General features: G+C 47.3%; 1 protein-coding gene across 1 annotated transcript in view; it reads right to left on the bottom strand.

The window, feature by feature from the left end:
• The window catches only part of SERPINE3 (serpin family E member 3), a 30,262-nt gene extending 12,412 nt beyond the window's left edge, over nucleotides 1-17,850 (bottom strand). Inside the window, exons 1-5 of the mRNA XM_008273863.5 lie at nucleotides 17,628-17,850; nucleotides 16,332-16,604; nucleotides 10,333-10,566; nucleotides 8,480-8,677; nucleotides 6,426-6,624 (exon numbers count right to left, since the gene is read on the bottom strand). Of these exons, the coding sequence (XP_008272085.3) occupies nucleotides 6,426-6,624; nucleotides 8,480-8,677; nucleotides 10,333-10,566; nucleotides 16,332-16,587 (887 nt within the window). The 5' untranslated portion in view covers nucleotides 16,588-16,604; nucleotides 17,628-17,850. The remainder of the gene's footprint in view (nucleotides 1-6,425; nucleotides 6,625-8,479; nucleotides 8,678-10,332; nucleotides 10,567-16,331; nucleotides 16,605-17,627) is intronic.
• Between the last annotated feature and the right edge of the window lie 2,592 nt (nucleotides 17,851-20,442).

The following is a 20,442-nucleotide window of genomic DNA, read 5'->3' as shown; positions in this document are numbered from 1 at the left end:
ATTCTTTATGATATTGTAAACTACTTGAGAGGCTATCCCAGTTCATTTTTATTTCTTAGTCCTAATTAATATTGAGTGCTTGTTTTACAATAAGTACTATCATGAGAACTTTATGTAGATTATCTCATTTCATCTCCATATAACTATTATTATTATCCTCCTCTTGCAGATGGGAAAATTGAGGCTTAAAGAGCTTAAGAAATTTGCCCAAGATGACCTAATGCATACGTGGTGGATCTCAATTCAAAGCAAGGCTGTGTGGGTGCAGAGTCCATGCTTTGATCATCTGTGCTTTGCCACCTCCTATCTTGTGTGTCATCTCACACATGGGAGGTGCAGAAGAGAAGCGGTTGACTAATGGACAATTAACAGAGCGTCTCATTTCGTATGCTTCTATCAGATAAGACATGTTTTCATGGTGCTGTGAGCAGCGTGTGCCTTTCATGCACAGCAGGGAAGGAGCGCAACGGAAGGCCTTGCTGGTAAGCCCTGGAGAGTGGAAAGTACCAGCACATCAGCTTCTCTCCGGTTCCCCCAGGGCGAGGCATCTAACGCCATTCTGTAGAAGGATCCTTTCAAGGGGCTGCTGCTATTATTTTTCTTTGGAAATAAAAGCATTGGAAATGGAATTTAGATGATCTTTCTCTATAAACCATGCAGAACTTGCCTCTTAAGACTATTGAATAGCAAAGATCTTCATTGTTCTACAAGACAATGTGACCAATATTTTAAATAAAAGTACCAAACTTTCTCATAAAAGTGTGTTTCTTCAGAATGGTTTCCAAAAACAGCGTCTGCTCTCTCCAGGTATGCTGACATGTTTCAAAAAAATTTTGGACCCTTCTAAAGTTTGTCTGAAATACTGAAAACACATTCTTTCTGAAAACTCTGGGTGCTGAAACACAGTGATTAAGAACATGAACTTGGGAGCCCAGGGTCAGGGTTTGAATCCTGGCCCAGCCTCTGGCTAGTCGAAGAACGGGTTAGTTTACTCCTGAGGCGAATTAATTGGCTTCTTTTTGCCTTGCTGTCCTCATTTGTGAAATGAACAGATTAGTAGTGGTTGCCTGTGGGTTGTGGAGACTAAATGAAATAATCCTTAGAAAATGCACAGAACAATACCCAGCTCAGCCTGTGCACACACTGTCACCATCGTGGTTTATTACTGCTTCTCAACAACACTGAGAAAGAGCTAAGGGCTGTTTGAAACCAAGCATCACAGCTAGGGTGGATGATAAAACCATGGTACCACTTTTTGTAAACCAAAATCAGCAATGAAAGTGAGGTATGACTATAAAAGATTAGAGTGATTTCTTGCATGCCCTGAAGGAGGATCCAGGAGAAATGGTACAAAAATAGCTCAACTTAACACAAGGCAAAACAAAATACCTTTTACCAACACTGGACAAGGATATCATGAGAAAAGAAAACTGCACATCAGCATCTCTTATGAAGATAGATATTCAATCCTCAATGACGCACTCCCAAATTAAACCCAGCTCCATATAAATCCCATCATGACCAAGTGGGATTTATTCCAGGAATCCAAGGTGGGTTCAACATAGGAAAATTAATTCCTACACTATACAATATTAATAGAATAAAGGACAAAGTTCTCATGATCATCTCAATAGATGCAGGAAAAGCATTTAACAAAATAGAATAGCATTTTAGGATAAAAATCACTTAACTAACGTGAGGTAGAAGTAACCTCCTCAATTTGATGAAAGGCATGGAAAAAAGACCCCGCAGCTGACATCATAATGCTATGGCAAGAGATTGAAACATCCCCCTTAGATCAGGAGCAAGATAAGGACGTGTATTCTGACGACTTGTATTTCATGTTGTATGGAGGCTGGGAAGGGACAGTACATGAGAAAAAGAAATAGAAGCTGTGAATGTTAGAAAGAAGAAAACCCTTCTCTATTCATAGATGGTTTGGTCTTATAACTAAAAAAATCCTAAAGAATATACAAGAAACCTTTGGAAAATAAGAAGTTTTTCAAGGTGGTGGGGAATAAGATCAAGATAAAAAAAATAAGTTGTGTCTTTATGCACTAGCAATGGACAATTTGAAAATGAAATTAAGAAAACAATTCCATCTACAATAGCATCAAAAGGAAACAAATGTTTACAAATGAATTTCTCAAAAGAAATGTAAGACTTGTACACTGAAAGCTACACTCTGAAGTTGAAAGAAACAAAGATCTAAATGAAAAGACATGTTGAGTTCATGACTTGGAACGCTTAATATTTTTAGAAAGCAACACTTCCCACATTGATGTAGATCCCCAGCTAAATCACATTTACTTTCTGGCAGAAATTGATAGAAGGATCTTAAAACTAATATGGACATGTAAGGGACCCAGAAAAACTAAAACCATCTTGGAAGGGTAGAAGAGTTGTGGGACTCTTACTTCCTGATTTCTAAGCTTACTGGGAAGTTACAGTAATCAAAACTGTATATAAATTTATGCCTATAGAGTAGAATTGAGAGTCCAGAAATAGAATCATATATTTATGGGTAACTGATTTTGATGAGAAAACCAAGAAAATTCGATAGGGGAAATAATAATCTTTTAAACAAATGATGTTGGGAAAAAATGGACAGTCGATGCATATCATATGCAGTCAATATTGACTGCATATCTATGCAGTCCTCATACCACATACATAATTAATTCAAAGTGGATTAAAGATCTAAATACAAGAGCTGAACCTATGACACTCTTAGGAAAAAAATAGACATAAATCTTTGTGATCTTGGTTAGGCAATGGTTTCTGAGATATGACATCAAAAGCACAAGGAACAGAGAAAAAATAGATTAATTGAACTCCATCAAAGTTAACAATGTTTGTGTTTCACAGGACAGCATCAAGAAAGTTAAAAGAAACTCACAGAATTGGAGAAAATATTCACTAACCACATATCTGATAAGGGACTAGAATCCAGAAAAAAGAAAGGACTGAAACAACTCAACAATGAAACCACTACTAATAAAAATTGGCAAAGAATCTGAATAGATACCTCTCAAAAAATATAAATGATCAACAAGCACATGAAAATATGCTCTACATAATTTGTCATTAGGAAAATGCAAATGACAGCCCACGAAATATCACAATGAGATCCTTGACTAGGAAGCCTATAATCAAAAGATGGAAAATAACATCTTGACAAGGATGTGGAGAAATTAAAACACCCCTATATTGATGATACGAATGTAAAACGGTGCACCCACCTGAAAAACAGTCTGGAAGTTTCTCAAAATGTAGAGTTACCACGTAACCCATTCTATTCCTGGGTACATGTATACCAAAAATAATCAAAGGTATATATCCACATAAAAATAAATGTCTGGAGTAGCCAAAAAGTGGAAACAAGACAAAAAGTGTCTTGGCATTCAAATATCTACAGATTAATGAATGGATAAACAAAATGTAGTAATTTATATAATGGAGTATTATTCAGCCATAAAAAGGGAATGAAACTCTACATGTGATCTTAGCCAAAAGAAGCCTTAGGAATGAAGCACTGGCAAGGATGAACACTGGAAACTTTATGCTAAGAGAAGCCAGGCACAAAAGCCCACATACTGTGCGATTTAATTTCCTTGCTATGTCCAGAATAGACAAATCCACAGAGAAAGAAAATAGATTAGCAGTCACCAGCGGCTGGAGGCAGGGGTTGGGGGAGAATGGGAGGTGATTGCTAATAGGTTTGGGGTTTCTTTTTGAAGTGATGAAAATATTCTGGAATTATTAGATAGTAATGATAGCTGCATAGCTTTGTGAATTTAACAAAAATCTCTGAACTGTGTACTTTAAAAGAGTGAATTTTACTGTATGTGAACTGTATAATTTTTTCAAAAGGAAAGAAAACCCTCTTGGAAAAACATAAAGCACACACAATGATGATCAGCACCTCCTGGAAGGAAGAGCAAAACTCCCTGTGGAAACCTGCAATGTGCTGGATTTGTAAAAGACGTAGATCATATTTAATATCAGAAAAAAGTTCATGCTCAGCTGCTTACAAGATTGACCTGATAACTAAGGGCTTCATTCATTAAATACATATTTGACATTATTAGTCTTTCTTGTGGGGCTTTACATGATTATAAATAGAAATGACTCTTAGCACTCAGTCTTGGTTTCCTGATTACTCCTGAAATACGCTGAGTGTCCCTAATGAAGATGAATAGTCCCATGCATTCGACTTTGCTTCTTTATAAATAAAGAGTTACTTTGGAAGCTAAATATCATCAATTATCCAGAAGCTACTAATCCACTGCCTGGCAGCATACACCACCTAGCTGTCACCCCATACTTGCATGGCTTCTCACAGTATGCACATTTTTTTGCCCTTGTTAAGTGACAAATGCTATATGAGGAATGGATAGCTTGAGGCAACCAGCAGGAAATCCTTGCCCAAATGATGACTTTGTGTCTACCTCGGTCCAAAGCTTGTACGTACATCTAGACCTAAGACAGTTTTCACTTCTTATTCTGTTTACTCTCTGAAGTACTTGAAGCTAGCTTTAAAAAACAACGCAGGCCGGCGCCGCGGCTCACTAGGCTAATCCTCCGCCTTGCGACGCCAGCACACCGGGTTCTAGTCCCGGTCGGGGCGCCGGATTCTGTCCCGGTTGCCCCTCTTCCAGGCCAGCTCTCTGCTGTGACCAGGGAGTGCAGTGGAGGAAGGCCCAAGTGCTTGGGCCCTGCACCCCATGGGAGACCAGGATAAGTACCTGGCTCCTGCCTTCGGATCAGCGCGGTGCGCCGGCAGCGGCGGCCATTGGAGGGTGAACCGACGGCAAAGGAAGACCTTTCTCTCAGTCTCTCTCTCTCACTATCCACTCTGCCTGTCAAAAAAACATACAAACAAACAAAAAAAACAACAAAAAACAACGCAAAACAAGAACTAGGTTAGTTGGGCCCGTGAAATAGCCTCACTTCCCTCAAAATTTCTCTTCTTCTTGGACAGGAGACTTGACCATCTTAGAGAGATTAAAAAACAAAAATGACCACAATGAGGTCAAGTGTTAACCGATGGCCTTGTTGCTAAGATCCCCCGCCTTCTCATTCCTCCTCCATCCTCCAATGCTTTCCAAGATCATGGCTTACGGGTTTGAGTCTTCTGGAGGCAGGATCACAGGGAAGGAGAGGGCTTAGGGGAGCCAGGGGTTTCCCATCAAGTGCTCCAAGATGGGACGAGCCATCTGTTGCCCAAACCCAGGATGACTGCGGCAAGCTCCTGCATGGGGCTCTGCTTTCGCTCCTCTTTTGACATTGAAGGCTCCTCTTCCTTCCTTCTCTGAGCTGCTCTAAAATAGGCCCAGAAGATTACAGTAGCTGCTTCTCTAGACCACAGAGAGCCGCTGAAATACCTCCCCAGACTTTGTGCTTTGGTTTGGGCTTCAACTATTTGGTTTTGAAAGATAGACTTTATCTTCGAGTTAAGTTTACCTTTGGCCCTGGGCTGGGCCACCTGCTACGTTAGACCTTGCCCTTTATTTGCTTGGTCTCTCTTGGTACGTTTTTGTTCTGCTGCATGGACTTATTTTTAACTCCTTGAGGGAGCATGGCCAAGGCCTTTGCCTTGGCCTGCTGAGAGCCCAGGCAGGGCAGGAGGCCAGGCCCCATGTGAGCAGGCGCTTGAATTCACATACTCCGGGTGGCCCTGGACAGTGTTCCTCACCTAGTGCTGGTCCACAAATTGCTGATAAATTTCTGATTTCAGAGAAGTGCATCATTTAAAGAAGTGCTAAGCACTTTTGTTAGGGATTGAGTTTTCCTAATAGACTTTTGCTTTGGGAGGCCAAAAATCGAGCACTGTCATTTAACTTTCTGGAAACCTGCATTTGTACCTACTGGGTTTCCTGAAGGGAGGGTTCGCCACTATATACAACAAATGAGGACTTCAGCACAGAGACTTAAAGTTTCACATTTTTATGCCTTAATTGGGCTTCTGTTCACAGGTATATTTGTAAGACTGTTCAATCAAATAAGACATCTCATGTCTTTGGTTTAGGAAAAGTGACAATCATATTCGATGAGGATTTGGGGCACATTCCTACAAGGGGAGCCCACTGCACTTCCTCCCCTTGTTCTCAAACTGGCTGAGGCATGAGGCTGGGGCAGGGGCCTGAGGGCATCCATCTGGCCCAGGGACAACAGAGGGGCTTGCCTTGGAAGACCACAGGGAGTTAGCTCATGTCAGCCTGAGCCATGAGCCAGTTAGTAGGACTCTGAAATGGACCCAGATGGACTCTAGGGTAACTTCCCCTTGCTCTACCTCTAGGGATACACTAGACAAGCCAGCCCATGGTTAGCAACAGACCCAGAGCCAGACCGCCTGGCTTGAAACCCGTGCTGTGCAGACCACTGGCCACAGAGCACTCTGGAAGGGGGAGGCCGCTGCTCACCTGGGGAGGAACACGTCCATCCTGGCTCTCCTCAGCCTGCTGGTCCAGAGGTGGATGACGCTGGCTGTGAGCTGAGGTTCAATGTGATGCAGGGGGGTGTCCTTGTTACGGGGCAGCACGAGGAACAGGCTGGCCGCACTTCCCAGGTAAGGCAGCTCCAGCACTCCCACCTGATGGCCGACAGCGTCCTGGAACTGGCCTGGGGGTTCAGCTGTCAGGGATTGGCTCTGTCCCTAGAGCCAGGGAATCCAAACAGTGCCAGACCCCTCGCGGGGGCCACCCTGAGTGGGATCACTTCACTGGGCACCCACTCATCCGCAAGGAGCAGTTTGAGGCAAAGCCTTCTGGGTGACATGGTCACCTTTTCTGATCTTAACACCTAGGATCTCCAAGATTCTCTCAGGGCCAGGACAGAGGCCAGTGGTGGTGGGGCATGGTGGGGACAATGGCAGAAGGGGGAGCAATCTGCTCTGTCCTAAAGGAACTGCCAGTCCAACCCTGGCCAACCACAGCCATGGGGAACCCAGGCTCTTCGTGCCAGATCTTCCCATCTTCCAATAAAAGTTGTAAATCTAGATTTCATAGATTTCCCAACTTGTAAACCACCACGCAGGCGTGACAGAACACGAGTCCAGCTGCACATGAGCTGGGGGCTGTGCCTAAACACACAGACCTCAGGATGGGCAGTGGGGGCTTAAAGGCAAGGGCAGTGGCTGGCTGAGGACAAGCACAGCCTGTCAGGTGGAGCAGCATGATGGGACAGGTGGCAGGTGGCAGCGGACACAGACGGCTGGGAACAGGGAGACCCAGTGACAGTTGCTGGTGAATGCAGACTGTGACCAGGCCCGGGGACAGGGAGGGGAGTGTGAGTAATGTGGGGTGATCCAGGCGGGGTGGGGACAGAAGAACTGTGGGTTGGACTCCAGCCCCGATCCTTCTCCTGGGAGCAGGAGGGAGACCGAGGCCCTGGTGTGGAGCCACAGCAGAGTTTGGCTGGCTGATAAGGCAGAAAGTAAGCTTCTACTTACTTTCCCTATTGGATCGATACTAATTTGGCATCCATTATGAGGCAGTGCACAGGCAGCACACTGTGTCCTGGAAGAACCAGAGCCACATAGAGGCTGCTTATCATCACACAGCCAAATCAGCCAGCCCGGTCACAGCTACGTTGAGAAAACAGCAGGGACAAGAGCGAGGTTAGCTTGTCCATGTGTCCTCACCCCATAGGAGTTCTTGGGGTCACATAGGTAGGTTCTCATCTTACTCGGCCTCAATGGTATTGGTGGTTGAATAAGCCAATGGCTACATTTACTGAGCACGCACCACGTGCCTCTCATGGAATCAGGGTGGAACTACTAGTAAGCCCTCTAGATGACAGAGACCCTAAAACTCTGACATCTCACTGGCTTTTCTCTGAGTACGTCTGACAGGAGCCCCACAAGCCACAGGCCCAACCCACAAGGAGGGCTGACGGAAGTGGGGCAGGTCGGGTATGAAGGCAGGAGTTGGGGGCCCTTCTTCCCTTGCTGTGCCGGCCCTTCTGGAACCTGCTGGATTGAGGGCTACCAGACCCTCGCTGGCACTGGCCACCTGCCCCCTCTCCACATCCTCACCCTGACCAAGATGACGGAGTCATCAGGCAGGGTGGGCACAGAGAACTACGGCATTTCAGGACGAGGGGACTTTTTGGGGTGCTCTTGGAGAGCCTTTTAGACTCAATCTTCTTCCTTGCTAAGTGGCTTTCAGTTTGTGGGGCTGCCTGTCCGAGGGAAGTGATTGGGTCAGGATATTTTTGGCTTCACATGAACTCTCTCCTTTCCTAAGTGCAGAGGGAAATGTCAAGCGGGAAATCAGCTTTTCTCCCACATCCGCAGCCTCACTGTCCAGCCTCCTGCCGTTCCAAGACCCCTAGGTAAGAGTCCCCTGCCACACTGGGCTTTTCTTCAGCACACACACAGCCCAGCGCCTGTGGGAGGAGAGAGCTAGCTCCTGGCTCCCACTCCCATGCCCCGCGCTTCCTCACGCTTCAGGCAGCCCAGTGGGAAAGCGCTCACCGTAGTTGACTTCAGCCATTTGGTGCATCGTGGGGACCTGGAGGACGAGGCCGTGGGCGCAGGTGAAAGGCAGGAGCTGCGAGTCCCTGGAGGAGAATGCCTTCCTCCAGGTGCTTTGGAACGACATGGTGCTCACAATGGCAAGCTGAGCAGACGTGGCGCCGACGGGCCCCCATGGAGAGCCGCTTGGGCCCTCACCTGCGGGTGGGACAGCAACAGGGGAGGGGAGGGACAAGTGCCCTGTGATTGAAATGAACACCACGGTGCCGGGTCCAGGAGGGCAGAGCTAAAACATCCTCGAATGTCATTTATTGCCGTGTAATCTTTGTCCTTTTTCAGCATGTGGAGAAGACCGCCTGGCTTTGTGGATCCTGGGCAGGAGGCTCAACCTTCTGTGCCTCAGTTTCTCTCTCTCTCTCTTTTTTTTTTTTTTTGACAGGCAGAGTGGACAGTGAGAGAGAGACAGAGAGAAAGGTCTTCCTTTGCCATTGGTTCACCCTCCAATGGCTGCCACGGCTGGTGCACTGCAGCCGGCGCACTGCGGCCGGCGCACCGCGCTGATCCGATGGCAGGAGCCAGGTGCTTCTCCTGGTCTCCCGTGCGGGTGCAGGGCCCAAGCACTTGGGCCATCCTCCACTGCACTCCCTGGCCACAGCAGAGAGCTGGCCTGGAAGAGGGGCAACTGGGACAGAATCTGATGCCCCGACTGGGACTAGAACCCGGGGTGCCGGCACCGCAAGGCAGAGGATTAGCCTATTGAGCCGCGGCGCCGGCCTGCCTCAGTTTCTCCATCTGTAAAATGTGGCCAGGACTCGTGCTGACCTCCTAGGATTATCGTGAGGGAGGGCAAACTGATCCCTTAAAATTAGAACAATAAGACATAAATTAAACAGTGACGGTTACTGATTTTCACCATCACAGTCATAATTACAACTGTACAATATGCCTGTGCTGTGCCTCCCTGAACCCTCCCCAACTGTAGGACAGGTTGTTCATCAGCCTGTTTCATCAATTAAATTGAGCTAAGCATCTTACTGAATGTAACTTCTCTTCTCTTGATTTACTTCCTTAGCCTAAATTCCCAAGAAACTACTGTTTGGGTTGCTGCTTCATTTTTCTATCACAGGTTTTTGTTTGTTTGTTTGTTTGTTTTTACAGGCAGAGTGAGACAATGAGAGAGAGAGACAGAGAGGAAGGTCTTCCTTCTGTTGGTTCACCCCCCCAAATGGCCGCTATGGCCGGTGCGCTGCGCCGATCTGAAGCCAGGAGCCAGGTGCTTCTCCTGGTCTCCCATGGGGTGCAGGGCCCAAGGACTTGGGCCATCCTCCACTGCACTCCTGGGCCACAGCAGAGAGCTGGACTGGAAGAGGGGCAACCGGGACAGAATCCGGAGCCCCAACCGGGACTAGAACCTGGGGTGCCGGCGCCGCAGGCGGAGGACTAGCCAAGTGAGCCATGGCACCGGCCTCTATCACAGGTTTTTAACCATATACAGGAGCAGAGTTCAGTGGAACTCGGTGGGGGAGACAGGTGCAGGGGACAAAGACTGCCGGATGTGCCCCGAGGTAGGAAGCCATGAGGAGCACACTTCTCTGTGTGTGTGTGCTTGTGTGTCTCTCTCGGTGTGCTCATGTGCATGTAGATTTGTGTGTGAGTGTATGGGCTGGAGGGGGGCAAAGGTCAACTGTGGAAGCTTCAAGGAGGAAGCCACTCAAGGATCAGTGTCCCAAGAGGACAAGCTCTGCTGCAAAGGGGGTGGCACGGACACTGTCACCATGTCTTTGACAGTGATGGGAAATACTCTGTGTGTGCAGCCATTGACCTTACCCGTGAGGTGCTTGGTGTTCTTTTACCTGAGGTCTGTTTGGAGGCCCCGTCGTCAACTTGAATGGTGGCGCCATTGGGCTCTCTGAGATCACCTGGCTCCAGGCTGCTGTTGGCCCACCAGGAGACCTGCTCCACAAAGCAGGGGGACAATGGCGTTCCTGCTTGCACAAAAAGGGTGCAGGCCAGCTCCATCTCAGTGCCTTGGCCGGAGTTGGACAGCGTGGCATAAATGGTGTGCAGTAAATCTCTCACCCTTGGGTCTGTGAAAAACAAGTTGGGATCCATTGACAAAAGTGGGTGTGAGGAAGGAGCCAGCACAACTCCCACCTGCACAATGCATTGAACGGGGCCCCAGCAATGCCACTTTGTGTCCCAAGTCTAAACACACACAGTCAGTTTGGAAAACTCCGAGCTGATCACTCAGGAATCAGCCTGGACTCAAAGATTAAAATTGGGAAGAAACCATGCAAGATCTGAAAGAAATCAGGCTGTGATGAAATTAAACAAACACCGTCGCTAACATCTTGTAGCTGGAAAGAAGCTCTTCTTCCTAACTTCCTGATTCAGGAGTACTCACAAGTGCCACTCACAAGATCTTGGGCTGGAAAAATGGCAGTTCCAGGGCCCAGTTTCATTTACAAAGTGAAGAGATTTATGTGCAATGTCACAAAGATCAGTGATGGATAGTGGCCAGAATGTTGCATTGTCCATACATCTTGTCTGGGGCCTTAAATCCATCCCAATGACTGCCTGTCAGAAGCCTGAGTGACAGTGACAAGCAATCTCTTTTAGCACTATGCTTTCAATGTGAAAAATGCAAAGGACAATAATTCCTCCCCTCTGCCATCTCCCTAAGACCCAGCAGAGAGCTCCTGTTATTAATGTTGGCGTTGACTGCATGAATGTTGTTGAGGACATACAAGTAAGAAGCCCATTGCCAAGAGTCAATAGCTTCCACCTTCTTGGACAATAGTCAGACTTCTATTTATTTACCATTTACACAGGAGATTGCTTCCTCATCTCCATTTATCTCCGATGGTGGATTTCATTTGCATGCTATTAGTTGCAGGCTGCAGCTCCCCTAGGCATCTTGTATCTGGAATGAGGCCTCATGCCCACCAGTGAGTCTACATATAGTTGAGTTCCCCAAGCTTCCCACTCCTGACACATGCCAGCTGGATAGTTCTAGAGTGAAGCACCATTGTGCGCAGGCTGACTCTACAATGTGGCCTTCCACTGCTTCTCCCCACTTCTCCTCCCTCTTAGGCACTGCCCACAACCTTCTGTGTACAATTGATGATGCTGGAGATCTCTTCCTGAGCCACCAGCCCCTTCGGGCTCTCCCTGAGCACCCAGTACATGAATCCCACTGTCTCAGCATGGGCTGGCTCCACTCCAATGCACTTTGTGTCACAGAGTCCAACTCAGGAGGCAGCAGTAGAACCCCAAGTTGCCTGAGTAGCATCTGCTGAGGGGGATATAGGCACCCAGAATATACCTCAGCCAAAGTGCCCAGCCACCAGGCCACAGACCTCATAGTAGTGGGTAGATACCACACACTACCAAAGCTGCTTGTTAGAATCCACAACTATATAAAACGGATATAGGTCTCGTGAGTTATCACCCAACTTGAGTGCTTGCATTTTATTGCAGTGAAAAAGAACACACACTTTATAATCAGATTTTGCCCTATTGAGGGAGATCATATATATTTCCAGGCTCATATCCCTGTAGCATGTTGACTGTGGGAGGAGGAGAATTGAGACATTCTACTGGTCCACAGTGCATATTGTGAACTTGGAAATGGTTGGTGCCTTCTTCCCAGTCCTACCCTCTCTGGATGCAAGAACTAGTGTTCTTTTAGACAGAAGCATTAGCATAGCATAAAAATTGCTTGAAGTTTAGTTTGGTGCGAAATCTTGCCTCCACCAAGTCTCTGTGTTTGTGCTCATCTGAACACAGAAAGGGCTTTTCTGGACCTTCCAGAATTTGCATTGCCAGAATAAAGAATACGGAAGGTAGACTACGTCCACAGAATTGTGCTAAACACTTACGTTCCTGATTGCATCGGATCCTTTCAATAACCCTATGAACGAAGACTATTGTTCCTGTTTTATAGATGAGGGAGCTGAGGTCAGACAACTTCATAAACTTGCTCAGGGTCACCCAGCTGGAGGTGGTGGCATTTGGCTGCCCCATCCGCCGCCAGGGTGGCATAGAAGTGCAGTGTCACAAAGTGACCTCACAGGGTGAGAATGGATGGACTGAGAAGACTCTGCACATGAGCACCTCACTCGCCCTGGGGTGAACATGGGGCGATGCAGCTCCTAACCTCCTACTTGCTGTACATGTGGCGTTCCGGCTCCTTCTCTGTGATGGGGCAGAGGTGAATGATGCGAGTGTGAGGGCAGGATTGTCCCGTCACAGCTCTTGAATGAGAACCACGTCTGCTGACTTCATTTCTCTCTGTCTTAGCATCTGAATAGAAAGCCACCTTCCTTGCTGGGAGGTGGGTTAATAACTTGTAGTTCTAATAAGATGTTGAGCAAGAGAAGGAAGAAGAAGAAGAAGGCAAGAAAACCACCTGGGCAGACCAAGAATGTAGCGAGGGAAGATTTGAGGATAGGGTCCCAGGCTGTGTGAAGAGTTGCAAGAAAGTATTAGAGTCTTGCTGCAAACCAGCCTTTTAACTCTACCAGCATGAAGAGTGCCATAATCTACAAAACTGACCTCTTGAATATGGCACCAAATCTGGTGAGTCTTGACTTTAAAGTTAATGTATGTAAAATTCATGAACTGTAAGAACCATCTTTCTGAGGCTGATGTTTTTGTTATCAGAAATTAAAAAAAGGTTAAGTTTAGGATGCTCTCCAAAGGGTTTAGTTGCGCTTAGAGGGCAATAGAGATGCCTTTGGTGAGACATAGAAATAGAGAAGGCAACTGCTCCATAGTTTAGAATGGTGCTAAGGAATTATTGAAAGAATACGGGATTTGGAATCAGGAAGTCTGGAACTTGAATTCTGGTTCTGCCACTTGTTCATTAGGTGACCTAAGTTTCCCCAAATCATTATCCTCTTACCTTATTTATAAAATTGGAAAATCAATAGAGGTCTAGTGACTCTATCTGATTTCTATGAGGACCGAATGCATAACGAACACCACAGTAGAACCCAGCGATGTCACTCAGCAGAACTCTTCATCCGCGAGGTCTCTGTTCTTGGAACAGTTCTTGTCAAAGTGTTCCTTATTAATTTGAACTGAAGAACAATAACAATCCCCAGAAGCTGGAACACTGGGAGATTCTGCATTTCACATAATGAAAACACGGTCTCTCTTTGGGAACATCTTGCCTTGTATTTGTAGGGCGAGCGGGTCGGTGCCCTCACAAAGCTCCTTGTTGTCACCTACTGCCTGGAGGCACAGCGAGGAGACAATGCTGATGTATCCCATTGCAACTTGTATGGGTCTTTCCATCAATTAAACAGGCACTATGGCCCCAGACCCTGGGATGGACTTTGCTGCTGTTGTTACACCTGTGTCGTTGGTCTGTACTGACTTTTAAAAGGACTGGGCCAGATAGGGAGCTGGCTCTGGTGGGCTGTCTTAAGCTGCACACATGTGACTCTCTGAGCTACCCTGGGGCACATCAAAGTATAGGGGTATTCTGTTAACCAGCACACTGACATATGTAAGTTGCCCATTCTGGTTCATAATAATTAACCATGGCTGCATAAGTTGAAAAATGCAGTTTTTGGTGGTGGGCACTTGGCCTTGTAATTAAAGTGCTTGTTACCATGCCCACTTCCTACATTGAGTATCTGGGTCCAGTTTCTGGCTCTGGCTGCTGACTGTGGTCTCCAGCTGATGCAGAGTTCAGGAGGAAGCAGTGATGGCTCAAGCACTTGAGTCCCTGCTGCCCAGGTGGAGATCTGAATTGAGTTCCCAGCTCTCAGCTTTGGTCTAGCCCAGCTCTAGCCATCACAGGCATTTGGAGGACTGAACCAATGGATAAGAGTTCTCAATTTCTCTGCCTCTCACATAAATAAGTAAAAATTTAAGACTGAACTTAAAAAAAAAATACAGTTTCTAATTAAGAGGAAAGTGTGAGATTATTGTTCCAAGAGTTAGGCTTTCAGCATCCTTGACATTTGGAGAACATCTCACAGGCTCTATGGAAACTCTGAGAGTCCGTCTGTTTGGTTAGCCAGATTCCACGACTGTCCCAACAAAGGAGAATTGATGGCGCTCAGTGTGCTTTCCCTGCAGTGTGGCGACACTTCCATTTCTCACTTTCCCCCCAGTCCTGACTTCTATGAGACTCCATCTTAAGGCCGACAAGCCTGCCCTTCTTTGATATTTTTATTTATTCTTCATCACCCAGCTCCAGTATCACATCTTCTGGGGAGCCCTTTAAGCTGCCGGTGGAATAAATCATACACTCCCTTGTATAAACTTATTTCTAAAAATTGTACCTACAGCAGTGTGCTGGAGCACATTTCCATGTGCACGGCTCCTATGAGACTGAGCTGCCTGCATTCAGGCTTTTCCTTATAGATCCCGATGCTGAGTTCCTGGCACAGCACTGGCCCATGGAGCAGGTGCACAGTAGTACTCCGGGAATGGCATGGCTCGGAATCTAACATGGTTGAGGAATAGCTCCCTGCCTATGTGCACAGCTGTGATATCACTGCGGAGAAAAACAAAGCTCAACAAACTACCTTTGACTTCAGTTGTCCCTGAAGAGAAAAAATCATTTGTTTGTCAACCAGCAGGCTCATGAGAATCATTTTGGTGGGGGAGGAGTATGAAGGAGGAGGGACAGGACGCTCTGCTGGGGCCTTATGGCCTGACACGTTGAGTGTTGACCTCTATTTGCCAGTTCAAGGTCCCGTCCTAAAGCACACTCTCACCAGATATATTGGCATTAGTTCTTGTGCTTTCTGACAAATACTAATTTATGCAAAGGTCACTGCATCTTTTTTTTTTTTATGGATGCCTTTTTTTGAGAGAGAGAAGGAAAAACTCCTGTGTTTGTCTTAGCCTGGAGTTGGTAGGTGGTGCGGGGGCCCAGCATTGAGCTGAGGCCCTGCACGTAGCCTAGGAGAACCTGGCCTGCATTTGGGAGACTCTTTGCTGCTGCTGGCAGAGCTGCTCTGAGATCCAGAATCTATAGGATTAAGCTGGCAGATCTGGCACTGCCTAGACATCACGGATTTATTAAAGCGGGTTGGTCCAAAGCATGGGCTCTGAGCCAGACAGCTTGGGTTTAAGCCCAACTCTGCCACTTACTGGCTTTGTGACTTAGAGCAAGTTGCTTTCACTCTCTGTGCCTATTAGTGCCTTTCCAAAATACAGATGATAATAAAAAGTCACCAACCTCAGAAGGGAGGTTGTTGTGATAATTAATTAACGCTTGCCAGGGGCCTTAAATGCTGTCTAGCACCTAGTGAGCATCATAAAGTGATGTGGAAGGAAATGGACATATTGCCATGAAGTCTGGGGTTAGAAGAGATCTTAAAAATCAAGGGTAATTAGGTTGGTGTTGTGCAGTGGCTGTAACTACCGCCTGTGATCCCAGATCCCATATGGATTTGAGCCAGGTTTGAGTCCTGGCTGCTCCACTTCTGATCCAGCTAATGCACTTGGGGAGGCAGCAGAAGAAGACCCAAGTACTTGGGCCCCTGCCACCCATGAGGGAGACCTGGATGGAGTTCCAGGCTCTTGCCATTTGGGGAGTGAATAAACAATGGAAGATACCTCTCTCTCTCTCCCTCTCTCTCTCTCTCTCCCTTTCTCTCTCTCTGGCTCTGTAACTCTGCCAAAATAAGTACATAGGTACATAGGTTATTATTATTATTATTATTATCATCATCATCATCATCAAGGGTAATTGCATTTCCCGAGTTTGAAACCTGCTGTTGCACCTCCTGCCCAGTTGTGTGACCCACTGGCTGCTGAGCTCCACAGCTCCCGAGGTGGCCTGAGCCAGAGAGTGAGCAGGAAGGAGGGAGAGCAGGTGTCTTACCATGGATGGTGTACCCCAGTGCCTCTGCCAGCTGCTGGGCCGTGTTCCCTTGGGCTCCAAACTGCAGGACCTCCAGGGGCAAGGCCACGCCCGCGGGGGAGATGACGAAGTTCGTCCCATTTCTACCTGCTGCCACGCTCCTGTAGAGGTGAAGTGCAAACTCAGCCTTCAGCACCGCTAGGGCTTCACGGAGGTGGCCATTTGCTTTGGGGACACAGGAGCAGAGGAGGAAGAAGGTGACCAGGAGAGGCGGCATGGAGACTGGAGGGGCTCCTGTAATTCCAAGGGAAAAGATGCAGTGAGGAGGCTGGGTCCCACCCCACAGAGCAGCAGGACCCCTGGCTGCGTTCATGGGGGCTGGCATGAATGCAGGCTGTGGGGGCCACCCACCCCCAGGGCCACCGGCCAGCCTGCTTCATTGCTTCCTATTATGTCAGTCTAGAAATACTCCCTAGGACCAAACCGTGGATGGGAAATCCTGCTTCTGTCACTGGTTGTGTGGCTTTGGCAAGGCTCTGGTCAGAGCTACGGTAGCTGGTATGTTCTAGAGATGCTATCTGAGGTTTACAGCGCTCAGGGACTCACAGAAACACATGGGGAAAGCAACAGGGCTGAGACTCAAGCCCTGGTCTTCTACAGCTGATAAAATATTGAGAGTGTATGCTCCCTAAAAATATTGATGTATAAGCTCATTGTACCTAGGAAACCAGGATCCTGGGGATGTAAATTATTCTCATAAGAAAGCACCTTCACAGAGTGTGGAATAATGCCAAGAGTGCTCCTGCCACAGAAATGCACCCTTCCAAGAAGGAGAGAGCATCCATCAGGCAGAAATTAATGCAATAAGAGAACGGCATAGCCCAAAGGGACACACAGACAGTGAGCAGCAATTTTTGCTAAGCTGTCTAACTCTGGTATCAGTTGGAATTGATGTGAGAGAGGCCAAGTTCAAAGTCACTTCCTAGAGGAGTATGCATGCAAGGCCCTTGGTTCCATGGTGTTGGCTTTAGATCAAGGTCCAAGATAGAATGACATTTTCTTGTTTTTCAACTCTTCCTCCCTATGACCAAACACGACACAGTACATGGTGACCTTGGCACACCAGCTGTGTGTGTGTGTGTGTGTGTGTGTGTAAGGAGGTAGCAAGCCCCAGCCCAGAATTATTTGTGAAAGCTTCAAGTCCCAAGACTTCTGCGGCTGCTATAGCTATCCACAAGAGAGTTCTTAGCAATCAGACCTTGACCCTGCAGGCTCCCCATGACCCGTCCATGCCCCTCGGATGAGCTGCCCACTCACCAACTCTTGGATCCCACTGTTGCGTCTGCTTGCTCTGTTCTGTCCCAGTGAGCCTCCAACATTAACGTGCTCCCTTTCTTAAAAAGCGGAGCAGAATGTGCTCTGAATCACAAGTCAACGCAGGGAGGAAGCTGGCGACCGCCGTCTCTGCCGGCGATGTCTCTACCACTCGGTCCAAATTCCTGGAGCCTGGAGGTCCTGCAGAGGCCAGGAGGAGCAGCCCAGCCCCAGGGCAGCACAGCCCAGATCGGGAGCAGCGCAGAGCCCTGGGGACGGAGCCAGCCACACCCGGCAAGCCTTCTTAGGCTTGTGACCTGGTTGTACCAGCAAGGAACCCCTCGCCTAGCCCTTTGTCACTTTGAGGAATTCCACTGATAACTCTGAGTCTGGGCTTTTGCTGGGTACCAGGTACCTAAGGCTTCCCCCTCCTCCTGGGGAGAAAACAATAAATCAGTCATTGGGCAGCACTGGAAACTCATAGTGAAGGGAATGCTGTAAAGGAGAAAGAATGTGGGCCATGGCTCAGTCACTTTGGGGCAGGGTGACTTGCCTCGGTTATTATTAATACACGTGAATGGACTCATTTATTTATCAGAAATGCGAGCACTACTAACAATCCTGTTCTTCTCAGCTACAACACTAAAGAAGTTCAACGACTGAACTTGAGAAAGAGACCAGGCTCTCAGTGAATAAACTCCGTATCAGCAGGTGCTGTCAAAAGTCTCTCCTTGTGACCAGTTCAGAATTATACACACTCCTACGAAGATCTTGGTTGTATTAAGCTCAAATTAGGTGAAGAAAAAGGAGAAGCCATTTGGAAATGAAGGCAGTTCTTAGTAATTATCTCTCCGGCACCTGTTAGTGTTAATATGTTTAAAATAATGGACTTATTTTTACCTGAAAGTTATCCATATCCCTATAATCAGGAGGTTATTTACTTTAAAGCAGAATTTTACAGCTGATGCTCAAGTCTGATGTAGATTATAGCTCATAGAATAGTTACAGATCTATAATTGTTTCTCCAAAATGGTTAATTTAGATTTAAATTCATTATTGCATAAGTCAGACTCTAAGTATGATAAATACATACATTTAACTTATTATTTATTTATTTGACAGGTAGAGTTATAGACAGTGAGAGAGAGAGAGACAGAGAGAAAGGTCTTCCTTCCGTTGGTTCACTCCCCAAATGGTTGTCACAGCCAGTGCTGCACCAATCCAAAGCCAGGAGCCAGGCACTTCCTCCTGGTCTTCCATGCGGGTGCAGGGGCCCAAGCACCTGGGCCATCCTCCACTGCCCTCCTGGGCCACAGCAGAGAGCTGGACTGGAAGAGGAGCAACCAGGACTAGAACCTGGCTCCCATATGGGATGCCAGCGCCGCAGGCGGAGGATTAACCAAGTGAGCCATGATGCCGGCCCCTAACTTATTATTTTTTAAAAAGTTTATCTAGTTATTTAAAAAGGCAGAGTGACAAAGGGGGAGACACACAGAGAAAGAGGTAGAGAGATAGAGTTCTTCCATTCATTGGGTCACTCCCCACATTGGCCACAAAGAGCTGGGGCTAGGCCAGGTTGAAACCAGGAGCCAGGAACTCCCTTTGAGTTTCCCACATGGGTGGCAGGAACTCAAGCCCTTGGGCCATCATCTGCTGCTTCCCAGGCTCACCAGCAGGGAGTTGGATGGGAAAAAGAGTAGCTAGGACTTGAACTGGCATTCCAATATGGGATGCATGTGTCCCAAGTGGTGGCGTAGCCCGTTGCTCCACAATGCCTTCCCCTATTGGCTTATTCTATGGCACCCAGAGAGGGCGTATCATCCATCCATCCATCAACAAGGATCTGATCACTTGCTGGGTTCAAAGGCACTGAGCTGGATACAGCAGAGAATCAACTGTCTAGGCTCAACAAGACTTAGAGTCTTGTCCACAGAGTAGGTATTTCAGGTGTCAGCACTGAGAGTGTTAAGAGGGAGGTGCAGGGCCAGAGCCACGGCTCACTAGGCTAATCCTCCGCCTGCGGCGCCGGCACACTGGGTTCTAGTCCTGGTCGGGGCGCCGGATTCTGTCCCGGTTGCCCCTCTTCCAGGCCAGCTCTCTGCTGTGACCAGGGAGTGCAGTGGAGGTTGGCCCAAGTGCTTGGGCCCTGCACCCCATGGGAGACCAGGATAAGTACCTGGCTCCTGCCATCGGATCAGCGCAGTGCGCTGGCCGCAGCGCGCCGGCCGCGGCAGCCATTGGAGGGTGAACCAATGGCAAAGGAAGACCTTTCTCTCTGTCTCTCTCTCTCACTGTCCACTCTGCCTGTCAAAAAAGAAAAAAAAAAGAAAAGAAAAAGAAAAAGAGGGAGGTGCAGTAACTCCCAAGAGCTGCCTGGCATCGCTGCAAGGTCAGGACGGCTGGAATTACTGAGGCAGAAGCTGATTCACTACTTGCCAGTGATAGGGGTGGAGAGACGCCTGTAAAACAATTTCTCAAATTGGGAAAACGTTGGGCTGTGTGACTTCTGCAAATATCCTTCCTAACTCTAAGAATGCACTGTGCTAAATTGCTTTTTAAAAACATTCTCAAGGGAAAATGCTAGGGAAATTTAACATACAACCAACATTTCCTATAGAATAATCCCCTTTATCCAAGGGACATATGTTCCAAGACCACCAGTGGATGCCTGAATCCTTGGGTAGTACTGAACCCTATGGAAATACACAGACTGATTTTTCCCTCTGTGTCCAGCTGTATTGTCACTTAGTGCCACAGTGCGTGTGTCCTTCATTTCTTATGTCCTGGAGCCTCATTGCATCACTAGTCTTGCACTTTG

The sequence above is a fragment of the Oryctolagus cuniculus genome, chromosome 9, assembly GCF_051225735.1.
Source record: "Oryctolagus cuniculus isolate XC-2025 breed Fujian yellow rabbit chromosome 9, ASM5122573v1, whole genome shotgun sequence".
NCBI classification, from domain to species: Eukaryota; Metazoa; Chordata; class Mammalia; order Lagomorpha; family Leporidae; genus Oryctolagus; species Oryctolagus cuniculus.
This window is presented reverse-complemented; position numbering and strand designations above follow the sequence as displayed.